Source organism: Mya arenaria, chromosome 16, assembly GCF_026914265.1.
Source record: "Mya arenaria isolate MELC-2E11 chromosome 16, ASM2691426v1".
Taxonomy (NCBI): Eukaryota; Metazoa; Mollusca; class Bivalvia; order Myida; family Myidae; genus Mya; species Mya arenaria.
Window position 1 is genome coordinate 12,897,972 of NC_069137.1, and position 23,583 is coordinate 12,921,554.

At 35.7% G+C, this 23,583-nt stretch overlaps 1 protein-coding gene across 1 annotated transcript; it reads right to left on the reverse strand.

The window, feature by feature from the left end:
* Positions 1 to 5,424, reverse strand: LOC128221411 (uncharacterized). The gene is made up of 4 exons (XM_052930022.1): positions 5,408 to 5,424; positions 4,466 to 4,688; positions 976 to 3,968; positions 1 to 616 (listed from the first exon to the last, which is right to left on the reverse strand). Exons 1-4 carry the CDS (start codon positions 5,422 to 5,424, stop codon positions 1 to 3), a joined length of 3,849 nt encoding a protein of 1,282 aa, XP_052785982.1.
* Positions 5,425 to 23,583: the final 18,159 nt, after the last annotated feature.

The following is a 23,583-nucleotide window of genomic DNA, read 5'->3' on the forward strand; positions in this document are numbered from 1 at the left end:
CTATGTCTCCAACATTTGGAGACTGATGGGATTGCACTCTTGACACTTTAACTTGTTTTGGGTCCTTTCTCTTAAACTTAAGAGGTATTCATTTCTCCAAATATTCCAAAATGCGTTAAGAAGTTTTTCACCCTTTTTCCACAACTCTAACAACTTGTCCTTATTAGTGTAATGAACTTTATAATCCGGGTCATCACTTAAGATATCACTTTCTGGTATCCCAGTTTTGGGGTTTAAACATAGGAAATGTCTTGGAGTTATTGTCACTGAGGAATTTAGGTCATCTCCTATGTACGTCAACGGCCGGGAATTAACTATAGCTTCGGTCTCTTTTAACATGGTTTGTAGTTGATCTTCTGTCAATATTTTTCTACCAACCGACTTCCTCAGAGCTCTTTTTACCAGCCCAACTAATCGCTCATAGAAACCTCCCATCCATGGTGCCCTCTCAACTATGAAATTCCATTTTATTCCTTCATTTGATGAGAAATTTTGCACGTCCTTGCTTTTAATTACATTCGACCACACTAGCTTGATTGTATCACTTGATAATTTGAATTGTTTAGCATTGTCACTAATTATTTCGGATGGTGTTCCCCGTATGGCTATAAATCGCCTTAAACACATAAGGAATGAACTTGCAGACATGTCATGAACCATTTCCAAGTGCACTGCTCGTGTAACCATGCACGTATAAAGACATACCCATACTTTTTTGACGCCGCTAGAATCATTTGAGTACAAAGGTCCCAAGTAATCCAACCCTGTTTTGGAGAAGGGTGCGCTTTCCGTAATCCTTGCTCGCGGTAACGGAGCCATCGGTGGTAATTGGTATGGACTGCCCTCTACATGACGCAAACTAAACACAATTTCAATACCCTTCTCACAGTTGCCCTTCCATGGGGTATCCAAAACTTATGTCTTATCTCACTTAATGTTTGGGACACGCCTGTATGCATCATTCGTGAGTGATACTTTTCAATCACTAAATCCGTAAATCTGGACTTGCTAGGTAGTAAAATAGGATGTCTTTCTGCTTCGCTAAGCTCTGCTTGATCAAGTCTTCCATGGCACCTAAGTATACCACTATCTTCAATGTAAAGACCTAGCTGTTTGGTCAAATTGTTTGGTTTCTTTGCACCTAGCGATGTGAACATATCTGAGAAATGTATTTTCTGTGTGTGTAGTATCCACATTTTTTCAGCATTTTCTATCTCTTCACTTTTAAGATTAACACAACTTGGAACGTTATCTTTTAGTCGATTCACAAATCGGTTACACCATGCCGTTATTCGAAACACTTTTGTCAAAGAGGAGTACTTTTCAATGTCAATTTCGAAGGGTGGTTTAATATCGCGTGAACTTTCTTTTTCTACTAGAATATTTTCTTCTTTTTGAATCTGACCACGATTTGGTTTAACTTCACTTGTCACACAACTGTTTTCATTGTTAGGATCAGTACTCCTATTTATAGGCCATTGTTCCTTGGGTTCCAACAGCCACTTCGGCCCATTCCACCACAAATTGGACCTTTGAATTTCACCAATTGTACATCCACGACTTAATATGTCTGCTGGGTTATCCTTGGTGTTAACGTATTGAAAACTAATATCAGAATGAGTTCTTATTTCTTTTATCCGGTTTTCAATGAACACTGGCAACTTTTTCTGTGAGTGTATCCAATGTAAAACACACTGTGAATCTGACATCACTATTTTTGCTTTCAACTTTATCTTTAATTGCTTTTCCACAAAGTGTGTACTTCTAACACCAATCAGTACTGCCATCAATTCAAGTTTTGGTATTGTCATTTCTTTTATTGGTGCAAGTCTACTCTTTGCAAAGATCAAATCACACTTTTTGCTGCATTTGCTTTCTTGTAACAAATATATCGATGAAGCGTACGCCAGGTTGGAAGCGTCACAGAAACACACAAGAGTATACGTTACAACTTCAGATTGCTCCGAAAAAGCTACACAACGTTTCACTCTACAATTTGCTATGTCTTGCAAATCTTCCTTTATCTCCAGCCATTCATTTTCGTCCTGACTTCCAAGACGATCATCCCATTCTATGTTCTTTTTCCATAGGCTTTGAAGCAAACACTTTCCTTTTAAGGTAACAGGAGATAATAATCCCATCGGATCGAATACCGACGCAATCTGTTTAAGCACATTTCTCTTCGTTATTGCCTTGTCGTTCTCATTAAGATTCTTCACTTGATTTAATGCTATGGTATCATTTTGTATATCCCACGTATGACCTAAAACTGTTGTCACTTGTTCGTCAGCTAAATCTTTGCTTTCAATCACACTTTTCAATTCGACACTATTTGTATTCCACTCTCGAAGGTTCATTTTTGCTTCATTAAACATAACTTTTGAATCACGATACAGATCTTTTGCAACACCAACAGAATCAGTTCCTGTAACCAAATTGTCCATGTATATATCACTTTTGAGCTTTTCAGCCACTTCTGTCTCGTACATATCCAAATGATGCTCGATAGTAGCACTCAGTAAGAATGGACTGGATACCACACCGAATGGGACTCTACAAAATCTGTATTCCTGAATGTTGTTTTGATCCATCATTGGTGCACTCAAATCCTTAAACCACAAAAATCGTGTCACATCCCTGTCCGATGGTTGTAGTCTAACTTGGTGAAATGCCTTTTCAATATCTGCAACTATTCCGATCTTATAAAGTCTAAACCGCAACATTATTCCACACAGGTCATTGAGTAATACCGGTCCCCTGCAGAGACAATCATTCAAACTCTTGTATTCTTTACTTGTTTTTGCAGAAGCATCATACACGATTCTTAGTTTTGTAGATGTTTTCTGTGGTGTGATGACTACGTGGTGTGGTATGTAATGCTTGCGCCCATCACAGTTTTCTCTGTCTACCTTTTCAATAATGCCATTGTTTAACTGATTATTAATTGTCGCATTGTACCTTTCCATAAGCTCTGGATTTCTTTGTATTTTGTTTACTAAAGATTTTAATCTTCCTAATGCCAAGCCACGGTTTTCAGGCAATTCTTGGTATTCGTCACGCCATGGCCAAGTCACCTGATATCTGCCATCTGAACGTTTAAATGTATTCTTGAAGTTTTTCATTGCTGTTTGATCATCTGACTGGTCTATTGGATTTGTTATTCCGATCGTTTCGACATTCCAGAAGTCCTCAAGGTCTGGTTTTGTAGGAAGAGACTTATCAACATCCGTGAACAAATTCGATTCTGTAACCATTTTTCCATGCGTAAGAATGAGCATACTGATATCTTCAACACTATCGTCAACTGCGTTTGTTCTTCCTGAGAGTAACCATCCAAGTTTAGATGACAGCAAATAAAGTCCTGGTTGAACTTCTATTCTGTCAGGTTGAATAATGTCCAAATAGAAATCATTCCCAATCAATATGTCGATAAGACCTGATTCAGTTTCACATGGTACAGTATCTGCTAATCTCAGATTGCGAGTCAGGTTTTTGAAATCATCCCTTTTATAGATGTTAGCAGGTTTCCTTTCAATGTTTCCGGTTATATTTGGAACAACGTTTGCAGTAATCATCATATCACTTCCATCAGTCAGCTTTAACTTCAAATTTGTGCTTTCTGTTTTGATTACTTTATTTTTATTACTGCCAAACGTTACCAAACGAATTTCTTGCGTTTCAGCTTTTTTGAGATTAAGTGCACTTGCCAAGCTTTCAGTGATGTAGGTTCTTTGAGACCCTGAATCAAGTAAAACACGGGCTTTCCTTTCAAACTGACTGTCAGGATTTTCGACATTTGTTCGCGCTGTTTGCATTAGAACTATTTCACCTGTGGACAAGAGAGCATTTTCTTTGGGAAGTGTATTATTCTCGTACGTTTCACTCACTTCTTCAGATACAGCTACATTTTCATTCACACTTTTACTTTTAAATTTCTTTGGACATAAGCTGCGATGATGCACATGTTGCTGACCACAATGTACACATACTTTGTTGCTTTTGCAGTCACGCGACGAATGTCCTCCCCTCAAGCATTTAAAGCAACTGCCTTTTAAACATAATTTTCTTTCATCAATGGTCTTGTGCTTAACACATTCATCGCTCCAATGTAATTTTGAACAATAGCGACAGTTTTTATTCCTGTTTTCAAAAGAGCCAGCAGATAACGCTTCTGATGAACTTACTGGCTGGCTGTACACTTTTCTTTGACCAAATGATTGTACTTTTAACTCCGGTTTCGTGTTATTATTAAACCTGTTTGTTTTAGGTTTAACTGTTTCTGATTTTTGCACCTTTTCTGCTTTTTCACTAGCCACAATGTATTCACAGAGAATATCTCGAAGCTTCTTTATTGTCCACTTTTCGCGTGAACCTTTTGGATTTCAAGATGTCGAATAACGTTGCTCGGTAGTTTCGATTTAACAACAGCAACGAACACATCTTGATCAATATTTTGTCCAAGTACTTCCAGGCTTCTTAGATGTTTATCCATGGTATCTAGGAATTTCCGCAAGCTTTCGACATAATCGCCGGCTGGTCTGATGTTGATAAGCTTGTTGTAGTGGAGGTCAATGACTTCCTGAGTGTCACCAAAACGCTCCTTGAGAATGTTGACTGCCACCCTGTAATTTTCGTTCGACAACGATAAGCCCGCTATAGCACTACAAGCTTCACCTTCAAGTTTACTCCTTAAGTAATTGAATTTATCAATATTTGATAACGTTTCACTTTTATGCACTGAGCTTTCAAAACTGTCCCAAAATTCAATCCATTTAATTTTATCACCATTGAAAAAACATATCTCCAGTTTCGGTAACTTAACCGATTGCACATGTTGCTTTTTCTTTGTGTCACATTGGGCTTCTAAAAATTCCCGATGTAATTGCATTTGAGCTTCAAACATTTTCTGCATTTCAACACTAGCCTTTTCATTTTTAGTTTCGCTAATTTGTTCTTCTTTTGCTTGTTTTTCTTCCTTAATGGCACTATTTAATTTCTTTTTTAAATTCTTTAAACGCACAAGCAGGTTCTCAGCAATGTTTAATAATTTTGAATCATCTTCAACAATTTTATTAATTAAATCAAGGTCACTATCTCCGATAGCGGTTGCCAATTTTTCAGATTGAGCCTCAAGTTTACCAATACTAGATTTTAATATTCCCATAGAAACATCAATTTCAGACAAAACATTTTTGTCAATTGTTGTTATGTCAGCATCTAACAACACTGATGCATTACTAACCTCCTTTTCTAGAGCATGAAAGTACCGTGTTCGTACTCCTTTCAAGTATACAACGTTTGTCGCGGGCATTTTCTTTTTTTCACACTTTTATTTTCAAACACTTTGATAACTTACAACACTTTTTCACAAGTTATTTTTATTTTTTCTCTTTAACACCACTGTTACACTTTTACAGCTCCCATCGTGCACTTTTATTCCTCTTTTAATTCTTTAATTTATTTTTAATTTCTTCTTATTGTTTTGTTTTATTATTTTCCGTAATGTTCCCGTAATACTCCCGTAATACTCCCGTAATACTCCCGGGTTCCGGCACCATTTAATGTGGCGGTGTTTTATTTTAGCCACATTAGAGTTTAGGTCTTAACTTTATGAAAGACCACAAACACAATTTTTCACTGTTTGTTTCTTTATTTATACAGTTTTAACAATTTTAATTCCAATAACAATTCACAGTAAATGTCCTAAATAGTGAATAGTAAGTAATGAATTTATTTCCAGATGTTAACACTTTCTAACTATTATAATCCAACAATTTGTCATATATCCAATTTATAATTGATAGTCCGATGTTATAAACCTTTATAAATTCTTTTTATTTAACTCCTTTTAAATCACTTGTAACTCTTTTTAATTATAATTCCTTTAATTCACTTGTTAACTCTTTTTTGTTCTAACTTTTTCAACTCTTTCCTAAACGCCCAACAAAGGCCTTTTATACTATTATTTACCGCCAAAACAAACATGAAGTGCACGAGTATTGTGAGTAGCACGAATTCCTGTGATATTCGTGCGACTCCGCCGGAGCAATGACACCGTTGAATAACACCGGTAGACTCATGGCGATTAGTTACAAGGTCAACGGTGCAAATGAAAGAATGTTATACTTAAACGATTAAACTGTAATATTGTAAAAAAAACTTAAGGTAATACAAATTAAAGTTTAAACAAATGATAACCATATAACATCTGTATAACATAAGAATCAATCTCAAAAGTATTGTATATTTAACTAACTCATATTAGAATAAAAGTATGTTATTTCGCGATGTTCGCGACACACACACACACAAACGCACACATGCACACGCACGCACCAAGACACCCACGCACGCACACACAAACACAAACACACACTCACACACACACACACACACTATGAACCATCAAAGTAATTAACAGCTATTAACACTACCAAGCAACTGTTAACACTTATTGACATATAAAGTATGTTTCAATTTATGTTTGCCTACATAACAGGAAAAGTAAGTTTGAGCAATGCGTTTCATAAACCGGACCTTCGTATATTGAACAAACACGCACATAGTAATCTTATGCGTCAAAATTAAACTGATTTTAAAATTTAAAGATGAAACGATTTATGCGTTTGACAAATAAATACCTCCAATACAATGTTTGTTTACCCTTAGCAAAAGAGTATTCATGTTTTACTGTCGATGTTTACTTAATTCAGTGTTATCTTTGGCATGCAGTGCCGTAGCCAGACTTAAAAAACACCGAGGGGGATCGGTCTAGTGGGTCGATACCCCCCCCCCCCGAAATATTTTTTGCAAGAAGCGATTTCCTGCATTATGGAGTATCTTTGGTGGGATTAAATGCATAAAAATGTTACATAAAAAAATAACATTTTAACATTAGTTCTATTCCTTTTGATACAGTTGAAGTTAATTATAAACGATTTACATATATTTAATTAAAACAAATGTGCATTTAGAAGAAATTTACTGTCATAGTCATATGAGGCTTTGTTACCATTACCATAAACCTACTTTTAAACGTCTCACACATCGTCACTTTAATTTTTGAATGCCAATGCCATGTCATGGTGTCCTGTGGCGTCCCACAACTTAGGAATGTGTTTAGGGTTAACAGAAATGTTGTTCATGTAAGCGTATGCAAGTGCCAAACTATTTTAAGTCGTGAGGCTGCCATTGTTGTCCGACTTCAGGTTTTATGCCGCCTCAGTAATCTGAAACTCCTTTGACAAGTGCAAGAACAAAAAGGCAGACAAATATTTAATTTGAATATTCTTGAAATGTTGGGAAAAAGACTTTTTCATATGCAGCTGCACCTTCTTTCAGCGTCATGATTTTGTTACAGATTTTGTTTAACAAGGTCCATCGCAATATTTCCTATCAAAATCTCAAGGGTTTTACAAGTTATCTAGAAATGCCTCCTTTATTTGATCTGTTAGAGTGGAGTTACGATTTTGCATGTGTCCTATATCTAATTATGTCGATTAATTGATAATGCATTTATGGGATAGTGACGTAAAACATTTAAAGTATTTTAAAACAGCCTCTTCAAACATCCAAGACGATGGGTTATTATCTAATTATTTTGTTTATGCAATAAATATAAGTTATCTTAAGGCGTATCTGTAAGTCTGGTCTTTCCTTATTTAAACAAAATCAGAGTAATATTTATCCATGACAATATTAAGTTTCACGAAAAGCATATCCGACTTCAAATACTGTCATTGCAGCTTAAATGAATAAAGGCATTATACTCAAACCGCTGTATTTGTCAATGCATTTCTTTACAAATAAAGACTTCATTTATATTTTGCAAAGGCCCTTTCAAATGTTATTGTTAACGTTCGGCACGATTTATAAAATTGATAGACTGTTTTACCAATCACTAGCTTTTTTAGCGGCCAAATTGTCCATGATATTAAAGGCTATGTGTTTAAACTGCAAGCAAGGAACAAAATCACTACAGAATTTCTGAATAACACAATACATAATTCAGTTCCAAAAAGAAATGAAGTAAAACTGGCATTGAAAAAGATGAAGGCAAATGTAGCAAATGAACTGCAACAAACAAAGTAGTCAAACATTGGCCCAACGGACACTGACCAAACAATGTACAAAAACAAACCTGAGAAACACACTTGGATACAATGAATTTATTTTAAAACATGGGGTTACTACTTTAGAACGAGAAGAAAAACCTGCCACACGTCGGGGTTCAAAACAGTGTACGGGTACTAAATTTTTACATTGTTAAAGGGACTGTGTCACAGATTGGCACCAAAAAAAGTTTTTTTTCTGTAACGAATCTCAGGACAATTATCTAATAGAATGTGTTTCGCTTTGATATCATAATTTTTAAAAAAAGTACCAAAATGTAAAAAAAAATTGTGTCGGAGATCGGGTTTGAACCCGCGTAGCCAAGATTGAATTCCAGCTTCTTACTCACTGAGCTACAAAGGCTTTATCTAATCGGGTGACATTATTAACGTGATAAAACCGACTAGCCAATCACGTATAAATAATGAATTTTACCTGGTAGACATATCCAGTAAAAAATTTAATGGAAAAATACGAAATAACTGCTAAACACTATGTGGTACTTCAGTTAGTAAGTTGCAATGCATTGTACACATCGATACCAAGTTTATGTCAGTTTTAGACAATTTTTTTTTTTTCTCTATTTTATCATATGTGATACAGCCCCTTTAAATATTGTCATTAAATCAATACTGTAGTTTAAACATTTTGGACAAACATCTGTCAAAGTGTTAAATTTTGGACACACATCTGTCAAACAGTTACATTTTGGACAAACAATTGTCAAAGTGCTAAATTTTTGACAAACATCTGTCAAAGTGAATAGGGTGGATGTTCTCCTGCAAAAAAACAATGGTGTATATAATGAACGCACAAACATTGAAATCAATTGGTTGTATTGATAGGAATTGGGTGTATGTTCCCCTGCAAACTACCAAAGGTGTGTAATAGAAAATGAACACACAGACGTGGAAATCAATTGTTTGTGTTGATAGGAATAGGGTGTATGTTCCCCTGCAAACTACCAAAGGTGTGTAATAGAAAATGAACACACAGACGTGGAAATCAATTGTTTGTGTTGATAGGAATAGGGCGTTTGTTCCTCTGCAAACTACCAGGGTTGTGTAATAGAAAATGAACACACAGACGTGGAAATCAATTGTTTGTGTTGATAGGAATAGGGCGTTTGTTCCTCTGCAAACTATCAGGGGTGTGTAATTGAAAATGAACGCACAAATGTGGAAATCAAGTGTTTGTGTTGATAGGAATAGAGTGGATGTTTCCCTGCAACCTACCAAGGTTGGGTAATAGTCTAATATATATTGTCGAGGCAAGACTTCAGGCGACAATGAAGAGTGATAACGTTCTGTAGGGATTGTTTTGATTTCACTACATGCATAACAAAGAGTGAGTCATTATTCAACATCCAAACTTCTTCTTACTGTATCAGATCTAAACGTTTAGCACGGTTTGAAAAACCTCTGATGACTCTTGTGCAATTCTTTCGGTTGTATTGATGTGACAGTTGTATCTCACAATCATATGAAATATGAGATTGTTTAGCCTTCAGAAAGCTAACAGCAATAAACTTAATAAAGTACGGCCTGATGTATAAGGGAAATCCCCGATATTTCCCACGTATGACTAATACAGCCCCTTGCCTTTTATTCAAAAGAATGAAGACCTGAATGATGAACACATTTTGTTTTCTCTGATTCGTTTGCAGGAGACAAGAGGATTAGAATAAGTTTATATGAACATGTACGTACGTACGACTGCTTTCTAACTATTGACATATATTTTAATTCTAAATAATATATAACAAATTTAAAAAAAATCAATTTAAAACATTTAAACCGATATGAAATTTAAAAAAAAAATTCATATAAGCTATGTTTAGTCTTTAGTCTGAACAAATGTTTGGTTTACATGATGAGAAATGGAAGATACTTTTTTTCAAATTTTCAAATTTATGTATTTAACTTATGATCTGATGATCTTGGTTAAAAATGTTTGATTTCAAAGGAAAATAATATCATGCTAATTAACGTCGTGGCAAATAAAACAGCCATATGATTTATTAGATGATATTTTCTTCTGAAGCCATCAATGTTAACACTTTTTTTCAAATTTCGATTTGATATAACATGTATTATTTACACTATGATATTGGATACAACGTGGAAGGCCGAGTCAGAAGTATTTACTCTGTTTTAGAGAAGTTGCGAAATATGCAGTGCACCTGAACTTAAAAATGTAGCTTCCCGTGCAGGCAAATGTTGCATGAACCACGATATGCACGTTAACTTGTACGTGAAGCTTCCCGTGCAGGTAAACGTTGCATAAATAATAATGTACACGTGGACATACACGAGCAGCTTCCCGTGCATGTAAATGTTCCATGAAGTACGACATGCACGTGAACTTGTATGTGTAGCTTCCTGCTCAGGTAAATATTCCATGAAGTACGACGTGCATGTGAACTTGTATGTTTAGTTTCCCGTGCATGTAAATGTTCGTTGAAGCATGACTTGCACGTTAACTTGTACGTGAACCTTCCCGTGCATGTTACTTTCAATGAAACATGACGTGCACGTAAACTTATACGTGTAGCTTCCCGCGCAGGTAAATGTTCCAAGAAACATGACGTGCATTTGAACTTGTACGTGTAGCTTCCCATGCAGGTAAATATTCCATAAAACACGACGTGTACGTAAACTTGTACGTGTACTCTCCCGTGCAGGTAAATATTGCATAAAGCAAGACGTGTACGTTAATTTGTACGTGTACCTTCCCGTCCAGGTTAATGTTGCATTAAGCACGACGTGCACGTAAACTTGTACGCGTACCCTCCCGTGCAGGTAAATATTGCATAAAGCAAGACGTGCACGTAGACTTGTACGTGTACCCTCCCGTGCAGGTAAATATTGCATAAAGCAAGACGTGCACGTTAACTTGTACGTGTACCTTCGCGCGCAGGTAAATATTGCAAGAAACACGACTTGCACGTTAACTTGTACGTATAGCCTCCTGTGTAGCTAATCATTGCATGAAGCATGACGTGCACGTAAATTTGTACATGTACCTTCCCTTGCAGGTAAATATTGCAAGAAACACGACTTGCACGTTAATTTGTACGTGTACCTTCCCGTGCAGGTTAAGGTTGCATTAAGCACGACGTGCACGTAAACTTTTATTTGTACCTTCCCATGCAGGTTGATGTTCCATGAAGCACGACGTGCACATAAAATTGTACGTGTACCTTCCCGAGCAGCTAAATATTGCATAAAGCACGACGTGCACGTTAACTTGTACGTGTACCTTCTCGTGAATGTAAATGTTCATTGAAACACGACTTGCACGTAAATTTGTACGTGTAGCTTCTCGAGCATTTAAATGTGTTATGAAGCACGGCGTGCACGTGAACTTGTACGTGTACCTTCCCGTGTAGTTAAATATTGCATGAAGCACGACGTGCACGTTAACTTGTAAGTTTAGCCTCCCGTGCAGGTTAATGTTCATTGAAACACGACTTGCAAGTAAACTTTTACATGTAGCTTACCGTGCAGGTTAATGTTTATTGAAACAAGACTTGCACGTAAACTTGTACGTGTAGCCTTCCGTGCTGGTTAATGTTTATTAAAGCAGGGCTTGCACGATAACTTGTACGTATAGCTTCCCGTGCAGGTAAATGTTCATTGAAACACGACATGCACGTAAACTTGTACGTGTAGCCTCCCGTGCAGGTTAATGTTTATTGAAGCAGGGCTTGCACTTAAACTTGTACCTAGCACCTCCCATGCAGGTAAATGTTCATTGAAACACGACATGCACGTAAACTGGTACGTCTACCTTCCCGTGCAGGTTAATTTTCATTAAAACACGACATGCACTTAAACTTGTACGTGTACCGTCCCGTGCAGGTAAATGTTCATTGAAACACGACTTGCAAGTAAACTTGTACGTGTAGCCTCCCGTGCAGGTAAATGTTCATTGAAACACGACATGCACGTAAACTTGTACGTGTACCTTCCCGTGCAGGTAAATGTTCATTGAAACACGACATGCACGTAAACTTGTACGTGTAGCCTCCCGTGCAGGTAAATGTTCATTGAAACACGACATGCACGTAAATTTGTACGTGTACCTTCCCGTGCAGGTAAATGTTCATTGAAACACGACATGCACGTAAACTTGTACGTGTAGCTTCCCTCGCAGGTAAATGTTCATTGAAACACGACATGCACGTAAACTTGTACGTGTAGCCTCCCGTGCAGGTAAATGTTCATTGAAACACGACATGCACGTAAATTTTTACGTGTACCTTCCCGTGCAGGTAAATGTTCATTGAAACACGACATGCACGTAAACTTGTACGTGCAGCTTCCCGTGCAGGTTAATGTTCATTGAAACACGACATGCACGTAAACTTGTACGTGTAGCCTCCCGTGCAGGTAAATGTTCATTGAAACACGACATGCACGTAACTTGTACGTGTAGCCTCCCGTGCAGGTAAATGTTCATTGAAACACGATATGCACGTAAACTGTACGTATGGCTTCCCGTGCAGGTAAATGTTCATTGAAACACGACATGCACGTAAACTTGTACGTGTACCTTCCCGTGCAGGTAAATGTTCATTAAAACACGACATGCACGTAAACTTGTACGTATGGCTTCCGGTGCAGGTAAATGTTCATTGAAAAACGACGTGCACGTAAACTTGTACGTATAGCTTCCCGTGCAGGTAAATGTTCATTGAAACACGACATGCACGTAAACCTGTACGTATAGCTTCCCGTGCAGGTCTTGTTCAATGCAACATAACGTGCACTTAAACTTGTACGTGTAGCCTCCCGTGCAGGTAAATGTTCATTGAAAAACGACATGCACGTAAACTTGTACGTATGGCTTCCCGTGCAGGAAAATGTTTATTGAGACACGATTTGCACGTAAACTTGTATGTGTAGTTTCCCGTGCAGGTAAATGTTTTCTGAAACAAGACTTGCACGTAAACTTGTACGTGTAGCTTCCTGTGCAGGTAAATGTTCATTTAGACACGACGTGCACATAAACTTGTACGTGAGGTTAATTGTCCATATAATTTTATATAAAACACGACGTGCACATAAACTTGTACGTGACGTTAATCGTCCAGATAATGTTATATGAATCACGACGTGCACGTGATACTATAAAATAATATGATATGGAAAACTTTGAACTAAAAATATAAATAAAACAATACAAATCCTTCCAAAACAATAACCGAATATCGATTGTTAAGTTGATCAATAGGTTTCTAAAATATTCATCTTAAATCCAGCAGCATTTCTCCTTACCAACTAACGTTACTCGGATGGATTCTTAGGACATTCACAGTTGTAAAACAATACCACCATATTCAAACAAAAAGTTATCAGTTCCACGAGATTTATGTTATAGAGTTTAAACAGATTGATTTTCCTATCAGTGTCAGTAAGTTTACGTACATGCTTCCTGTTTTATGTACATGTGTTCGTAATAACAAAATTATAACATTCTGTTTACTTCGGCCGTTAAATATAAGGAAAATTAAACTTTAACGCTTGGCTATAATGCGATGACAAGTATAATGTAGACACGTGCGTAAGAGCTAACAACAATCGAATAAAACGAGTTACAATTGCGGAAAAAATTAAACAGGAAATGTGATTATATTATGACTTAATATCTACTAAAGCGACTACGCAGTAAACGTGCATGTGCTGTGTGACTTGTTACTTTTACGCATATGCAAAATGCTTGACGTTTACTGCGCAGTTTCTTTTCGGTGTAAGTGTATTATAAATGTATTATATGTTTGCTGTTAAGTTAACAATAAATTTCGGGTGTCCAACAATAATAACCGTCATGCTTTGAAACTCAACGACGCTGAACTAAAAACACGTAATAGTACTTGATAACATTCGGTTATCATGAAATTGTAAACAGATTTACAAATTTTAAATGATGAGGGATGGTATGCTATTCGAGGCCGTTATTACAGTTAAATTAGACTTTAGTATCAAGTTTAAACATGATCATCGAAATATTTCAGGTGTAAGCGGGCACATTGATTCTTTTGTTGACGCTCTACGGCGAGGGGTAAGCTTACTTTTCATCGCCACTCGGCGAGCAAATGGCCTTGATATGTTTTGTCATGTTTATTTCACACTTAAGGTCAAGGTAAATTACAACAAAGCGTAGTCTGAACCACTTCCGACGATAAGACGTAAGAGGTTACAACCCTCTTTCAATCGAAAATAAGATCATGATTTACTACACAAAAGGTACATTTAAGGGTTTAAGTCTGAGTACCAATGATTTGATCTGCCTACGATCATGTTGAGTGCTAGATACTCCATCAAATGTCTCAAATAAATTTAAGAAAATATATTTTTTATACTATCAAAGCTATAATTTAAAAAATTGAACGAATTAAATCGAGTTGAAAATGTTATTGTTCAAGGTAGTATAAGGGAGTGTACGCAGTAGGTCCTTTATAATGCATGATCCATACATATATAACTTCATTTATAGTTGTGTTTAATAATTCAAATGCGTAGTCTGCAATCGCAGGATATGTTCATGCGCAATAAAGGTGCAGGGAAAATGAGAAGCTTCGCATTAAAACTATTTTAGAGGACCATAAATTCTCATATGTACGTGTACGTTTACTTCAACTCATTAAATGTCATATTTACTTAACTAAGCACGTTTTGTCGTAATATGCAGACGATAATGTCATGGTCATGGTAACCGATCATTCTCCATGAACATGTAAATAAGCTATTTTTATTTTTAAATCTAAAATCTGTCTAGACTGCTGAATTGCTTAAATGCATTAAATGTCACCTGATCGCCTTTGTCATAAGCAAGCATGCAATTATGTTATCACAATACGACCGGGTTGGTTTTTTATAAGCTAATGTAAATGAATCAAAATAACGCGGGCCGATCTTTCAGTGCACCTGAGCAGGTTTTCATAGAATACAAGCGTACAATAACCTGGTTATATTAAATAGATTTTTTGCAATTCGCAATCGTAATACTATGTTTTATGCTATTGTAACAACGATTATAGAATGGTATTCAGGGAAATATATTTTTTACGTTTGAGTAAAACGAATTAGAAGAAAACTAATTGTCCTTGTGTATAATGGAATAACCGCCAGGTGACGTTTTACAAGCACCAGTCATTCATACGCACGAATATTTCTTACTCATATGAATCTAACGGCATTAAGCTTTGAGGAACCGATACGTTCACATCGATTCAATTGAATGTTTATTTTTTAAGCAAATGTTTATGGTGAAAGTTTCCTGTTATTATGCAAATTCATTATATAAATGATCTTCTGGTATTTGTTTTCACTTGTCTATAAAAGCCTAGCGATGTAGTTAATATACACCTGTTTAACTTGATATAGAACGAAAACATGAATCATGTAAATGAAGAATTTGTGTTTTATATTTCTGAACTGTGTTTACATATTTTAAAAAATAATATGTGTGCACTTTCGCACAAAGTGTGTGTTATGTATTACATTGTGCAATCAGTTGACTGTCCAGATGCTTGCCCAAACACAGTAAATGTATTTTAGAGCGTTGTTCGATTTTGTTCATTAAAACATTTATCACTTTAATATATAGTTAGTTATTAGTCTCAAGGCGTATTCCGGGGTAATGTGGTCAAATTGAAATAAGTGAGAAAAGTCGCCCGTCAGAAACAATAAGCTGTATTTATATAGTTGTGTCACGTTTTCCTGATGCTTGTGCACATTTCGTATTGTAATTGAGACGACATATTTGTAGTGCTCTTGTTTAAGTTCCTTTTGATCACTAACACATGTGGGATGACAGTTGATAACACTTAATAAAGCCACCTCAAGAGAGCGATTTGAATTTTAAGAGCGTTCGAATGAACAACTTAAGATTATCATGCCATAAAAGAACCTTTTGAGTATTCATTACGTTTATTCAATATTCAAGTTTAAACGGCTGAAGATATCTGTAATTGAATATTCCGCTCATCATCGTTAGTTCTCAATGGATCAATGTTGAAATAAGCACCCTTTGTTACATTGTATCAATCAGGGGTGGTATTCAATATGTAACTTAAGTCAATCTTATGGTCATACATGATTGACTACATTCACTCTATTGGTCAGTTATGAATAACAAGCAATCTGATTAGCTACATCGTTCTTAGATCCAGTTAAGACCAGTATAGAATACCAGCCCTGTACCCAATTATACTGAAACCAAATACAAAATTCAAAGTCCACATTACAATAATAACCTTACTATAGGATAAACTTTAGATCTACCCATTTAAATACCCACTTTGAATGCGCATGAAGAAAAGAGACACATTTAAATCAATGTGTTTTTCGACAAATATTCTGAAACTATTTCAGGTTATATTCTCGCGTTAAACAAGTTTAGATGTCCTATGTATATTATATAAAGTAAAAATAAACAATAGACATGCACAGGTAATTTAATAAAAACATTATCAAGATTCTTCAAAAACAAGTTATTGTATATAGCAATGATAGCTACAGGAATAAACCTTTGTATCATACAAACTAAATCGATACTATTTACAGGCACAAATAAGTAAACACTATATGAACCATTTTGAACAAAATGAAAATATTGCAATTGGAAAAAATCCAGATATAAAACTGTTTGTTTCACTTTTTTTACACTCTATGGAAGTAAAATTTAAAGAAAATCCTATATTGTTTGATTCCTCTTTACAAATAAACGGAGCAAAAATTAATATAAGTACTCAACTTCTGGAAGCAAAAGTCTCCTTTAAACTTATGAATGAGGCCGGTGAAAAAGTGCCAACTCTTAAAAGGTATGAAGAAGTCGGACATTTCTCGGTTTTATAAACTGAATTATTTAGCGGTAGCTTTTGCGAATTAACTAATGTAGAAGCATTTGCAGCAACACAAATTTAGTCATCATTTACCTTTTCTTAAAGCTGTTCTGTCACAGATTGACTGTATTGTTATTTTTTTATATGTTTAATAGCCCAAAGCGGTATAAATGCTTTATTAAAATTGAGTTTGGTCAGAAGATATTTAAACAATTGAGGTCTGTTATTGCGTTAGTTGGTTATGTTATTTGACTGAATTAAGAAAATGGATGCAAAAACATCTGGTTCTGAAACAAAAATTATCAGAAATGTCACAACCGTCAATCTGTAACGATGCATATTTGAATAAATAAAACAATACTAATGTAGAAATATCATATGACAATCAAGAAATCAAAAGATTACAGACGACAATAACCTTAGCTATTCAATGACGACAACCAGCGATATACCAAGATATGATTACATGCTTAAGTGAACTATACCAAACCTGACATGTATTGTAAAAATAAACAATGAACGATATAATACAGCCTGTAAAATCTCCTACAAATAATTTTTGCTTTATACTGATAATCCCTTTTTAATTTTACGCACAATTTTGAGGTGAATCCTGACGAATTTAAAAAATATGTGTTTTAATTTTAAAATGTTTAAAATGTTTTTTTCTTATATAATCGCATTATTTTAGGTTTTTGACTTTGTGATTTCCTGTAGTTGAAAACAAATATTGATAATAATCATTAATGTATGAACTGCAATGAATGTTGATACATCATCTGATTGAACCTATTCCACCTGAAGACTTAGTTCGTAAAATGTTGCTTAATAGGTAATAGATACTGCTAATGTTAGCTTTACTAAGCAACTGGCATCTAAAGTGTATGCGAAGAAAAGCACAACTAAAAACAACAGCTCTAAGAAAAGCAGTAAAAAAACAGTTGGCGGCGGTCACGTCAGACTTAATAATGACTATATGGAATTGCATTGGCTGGGACAGAAGAGTGAAAACTAACTCGGCACTCATCTAAACTAAATACTATCATTGAAACTGTTATTGCAAGAGTTGTATTTGTTGTTTTGGAAATTTATTTTTTATTTTCTTCTTTTTGTTGAGTCACGTTGTCCGAAATATCATTTAAATGCCAATGAATTTGTTTGCAGTTGAAATATTTTTTTCAACGTATTTGCAAACGTCAGTTAAGATGTAGTTCAGGCAAAAACGACATATCACCACATTCAAGTTTATGATACCGTGCAGGTAAATTTGGCATGAAACATGACGTGCACTTGAACTTGCGTGTACCTTCCCGTGCAGGTAAATTTTGCATGAAACTTGACGTGCACGTTAACTTGTACGTGTAGCTTCCCGAGCAAGTAAATTTGGCATGAAACATGAAGTGCACATGACTTTGTACTTGTAGCTTCCCTTGCAGGTAAATTTTGGATGAAACATGACCTGCACTTGACTTTGTACTTGTAGCTTCCTGTGCAGGTAAAAGTTGCATGAAACATGAGGTGCACTTGACTTTGTACTTGTAGCTTCCCGTACAGGTAAATTTTGCATGAAACATGACGTGCACTTGAACTTGTACGTGTACCTTCCCGTGCAGGTAAATTTTGCATGAAACATGACGTGCACTTGAACTTTTACGTGTACCTTCCGGTGCAGTTAAATTTTGCATGAAACATGACCTGCACTTGAACTTGTACGTGTACCTTCCCGTGCAGTTAAACTGTGCATGAAAAACAACGTGTACATGACTTTGTACTTGTAGCTTCTCGTGCAGGTATTTTTTTCATTAGACACGACGTGAACATTAACATCTACGTGACGTTTACCGTCCATATTATGTTATATGAAACACGACGTGCACGTGATCATAATATGCAAAGCTTTGTACTAAATATAAATAAAACAATACAAGTCTTTTAAAAAATAACCGATAATCGCTAAGTTGTTTAATATGTTTTTACAATATTGATATTAAATTCAGCAGCCTTTCCTCTTACCAACTAACGTTACTGGGATGGATTCTTAGGACATTCACAGTTGTAAAATCATATTCAAACAAAAAGCTAAGTTATCAGTTTCACGAGATTTATCTGATGAAATTTTAAAATATTGATTTTCCACCCAGTGTCAGTAATTTGACGTACATGCTTCCTGATTTATGGATATGTGTTCGTTATAACAAAATTATTGCATTCTATATAGTTTGCCCGTTTAATATAAGTAAAATGAAACAAACTTTAACGCTTGGCTAAAACGCGATGACAAGTATAATGTAGACATGTGCTTAAGAGCTTACAACACTCGAATAACGCGATGACAAGTATAATGTAGACACGTACTTAAGAGATGTAGACACGTGCTTAAGAGCTTACACCACTCAAATAAAACGAGTTGCAATCGTGGAAACAATTAAACACGAAATGTGATTATATTATGACTTGATATCTATTAAAACGACTACGCAGTAAACGTGCATCGCTGTGTGACTTGTTACATTTACGCATACGCAAAATGCATGACGTTTATTACGCAGTTTCTTTTCGTTGTAAGTGTATTATACATGTATTATATATTTGCTGTTAAGTTAACAATAAAATTTGGGTGTCCAACAATGATAACCGTCATGCTTTGAAACTCAACGACGCTGAACTAAAACACGTAATAGTACTTGATAACATCCGGTTATCATGAAATTGTAAACATATTTACAAATTTAAAATGATCAGGGATGGTATGCTATTCGAGGTCGTTATTACAGTTAAATTAGACTTTAGTATCAAGTTTAAAAGTGATCATCGAAATATTTCAGGTGTAAGCGGACACATTGATTCTTTTGTTGACGTTCTACGGCGAGGGATTACTTTTTATCGCCACTTGGCGAGCAAATGGCATTGATATGTTTTGTCGTGTTTATTTCACACTTAAGGTCTAGGTATATTACAACAAAGCGTAGTCTGAACCACCGCCGTCGATAAGACATATGAGGTTATAACCCTCTTTCAATCGAAAATAATATCATCATTTAATACAGCGCCGACGATTAGACATATGATGTTATAACCCACTTACAATCGATTATAATATCATCATTTACTATACAAAAGGTATATTTAAGGGTTTAAGTCTGAGTACCAATGATTTTATCTGCCTACGATCATGTTGAGTGCTAGGTTTAAGTCTGAGTACCAGTGATTTTATCTGCCTACGATCATGTTGAGTGCTAGGTTTAAGTCTGAGTACCAGTGATTTTATCTGCCAACGATCATGTTGAGTGCTAGGTTTAAGTCTGAGTACCAGTGATTTTATCTGCCTACGATCATGTTGAGTGCTAGGTTTAAGTCTGAGTACCAATGCTGGTATCTGCCTACGATCATGTTGAGTGCTAGGTTTAAGTCTGAGTACCATTAATGTTATCTGCCTACGATCATGTTGAGTGCTAGGTTTAAGTCTGATTACCAATGATTTTATCTGCCTACGATCATGTTGAGTGCTAGGTTTAAGTCTGAGTACCAGTGATTGTATCTGCCTACGATCATGTTGAGTGCTAGGTTTAAGTCTGAGTTCCAATAATTGTATCTGCCTACGATCATGTTGTGTGCTAGGTTTAAGTCTGAGTACCAGTGATTGTATCTGCCTACGATCATGATGAGTGCTAGGTTTAAGTCTGAGTACCATTAATTTTATCTGCCTACGATCATGTTGAGTGCTAGGTTTAAGTCTGAGTACCAGTGATTGTATCTGCCTACGATCATGTTGAGTGCTAGGTTCAAGTCTGAGTACCTATGATTTTATCTGCCTACGATCATGTTGAGTGCTAGGTTTAAGTCTGAGTACCAGTGATTTTATCTACATACGATCATGTTGAGTGCTAGGTTCAAGTCTGAGTACCAGTGATTTTATCTACCTACGATCATGATGAGTGCTAGGTTCAAGTCTGAGTACCATTAATTTTATCTGCCTACGATCATGATGAGTGCTAGGTTTAAGTCTGAGTACCAGTAATTTTATCTGCCTACGATCATGATGAGTGCTAGGTTTTAAGCTGAGTACCAGTGATTTTATCTGCCTACGATCATGTTGAGTGCTAGGTTACAGTCTGAGTACCAGTGATTTTATCTGCCTACGATCATGTTGAGTGCTAGGTTTAAGTCTGAGTACCAGTAATTTTATCTGCCTACGATCATGTTGAGTGCTAGGTTTAAGTCTGAGTACCAGTGATTTTATCTGCCTACGATCATGTTGAGTGCTAGGTTTAAGTCTGGGTACCAGTGATTTTATCTGCCTACGATCATGTTGAGTGCTAGGTTACAGTCTGAGTACAAGTGATTTTATCTGCCAACGATCATGTTGAGTGCTAGGTTTAAGTCTGAGTACCAGTGATTTTATCTGCCTACGATCATGTTGAGTGTTAGGTTTAAGTATGAGTACCAGTGATTTTATCTGCCTACGATCATGTTGAGTGCTAGGTTTAAGTCTGAGTACCAGTGATTTTATCTGCCTACGATCATGATGAGTGCTAGGTTTAAGTCTGAGTACCAGTAATTTTATCTGCCTACGATCATGATGAGTGCTAGGTTTTAAGCTGAGTACCAGTGATTTTATCTGCCTACGATCATGTTGAGTGCTAGGTTACAGTCTGAGTACCAGTGATTTTATCTGCCTACGATCATGTTGAGTGCTAGGTTTAAGTCTGAGTACCAGTAATTTTATCTGCCTACGATCATGTTGAGTGCTAGGTTTAAGTCTGAGTACCAGTGATTTTATCTGCCTACGATCATGTTGAGTGCTAGGTTTAAGTCTTGGTACCAGTGATTTTATCTGCCTACGATCATGTTGAGTGCTAGGTTACAGTCTGAGTACAAGTGATTTTATCTGCCAACGATCATGTTGAGTGCTAGGTTTAAGTCTGAGTACCAGTGATTTTATCTGCCTACGATCATGTTGAGTGTTAGGTTTAAGTATGAGTACCAGTGATTTTATTTGCCAACGATCATGTTCAGTGCTAGATACTCTATTAATCGTCTCAAGTAAAGTTCAACAAAATTGATATAATATCTTGTTTATACTTTTAAAGCTATATTTTAAAAATTAGAACGATTTAAATCGAGTTGAAAAATAGTTCAAGGTAGTATAAGGGAGTGTACGCAGTAGATCCTTTATAATGCATGGTCCATACATATCTATATAACTATATTTACAGTTGTGTTTAATAATTATAATGCATATTCTGCAATCGCAGGATATGTTCATGCGCAATTTAAGTGCAGGGAAAATGTGAAGCTTCACATGAAAGTTATTTTAGAAGACCATAAATTATCATATGTACGTGTACGTTTACTTCAACTCATTAAATGTCATATTTACTTAACTAAGCACGTTTTGTCGTAATATGCAGACGATAATGTAATGGTCAAGGTAACCTACCTTCTTCCATGAACATGTAAATAAGCTATTTTTATTTTTAAATTTAAAATCTGTCTAGACTGCTGAATTGCTTAAATGCATTATATGTCACCTGATCGCCTTTGTCATAAGCGAGCATGCAATTATGTTATCACAATACGACAGAATTGGTTTTCTATAAGCTGATGTAAATGAATCAAAAAAACGTGGGCCGATCTTATAGTGCACCTGAGCAGGTATTCATAGAATACAAGCGTTAAATAACCTGGTTATATTACATAGTTTTTGCAATTCGCAATCGTAATATCAAGTTTAATGCTATTGTAACAACGATTATAGAATAATATTCAGGGAAATATATTTTTTACGTTTGAGTAAAACGAATGAGAAATAAACTAATGTTCCTTGTTTATAATGGAATAACCGCCAGGTTATAAGCTTTTAAGCACGAGTGCTCCATACGCACGAATATTTCGTACGCATATGCATCTAAAGGCATTTAGCTTTGAGGAACCGAAACGTTCACATCGATTCAATTGAATCTTTATTTTTTACGCAAATTTTTATGGTGAAAGTTTTCTGTTATCATGCAAATTCACTATATAAATGATCTTCTGGTATTTGTTTTCACTTGTCTACAAAAGCTTAGCGATGTAGTTAGTATACACTTATACAACTTGATATAGAACGAAAACATAAATCATGTAAATGAAGTATTTGTGTTTTATATTTCTGAACTGTTTTTACATATTAAAACATTAATATGTGTGAACTTTCGCATAAGGTGTGTGTTATGTATTACATTGTGCAATCAGTTGACTGTCCAGATGCTTGCCCAAACACAGTAAATGTATTTTAGAGCGTTGTTCATTTTTTTTTTTATTAAAACATTTATCACTTTATTAAATAGTTAGTTATAAGTCTGATGGCGAATTCCGGGGTAATGTGGTCAAATTGAAATAAGTGAGAGAAGTCTCGCGTCAGAAACAATAAGCTCTGTTTATATAGTTGTGTCACGTTTTCCTGATGCTTGTGCACATATTGTATTGTAATCGAGACGACATATTTGTAGTGCTCTTGTTTAAGTTTCTTTCGATCACTAACACATGCGGGATGACAGTTGATAATACGTAATAAAGCCACCTCAAGAGAGCGATTTGAATTTTAAGAGCGTTCGAATGAACAACTGAAGATTATCATG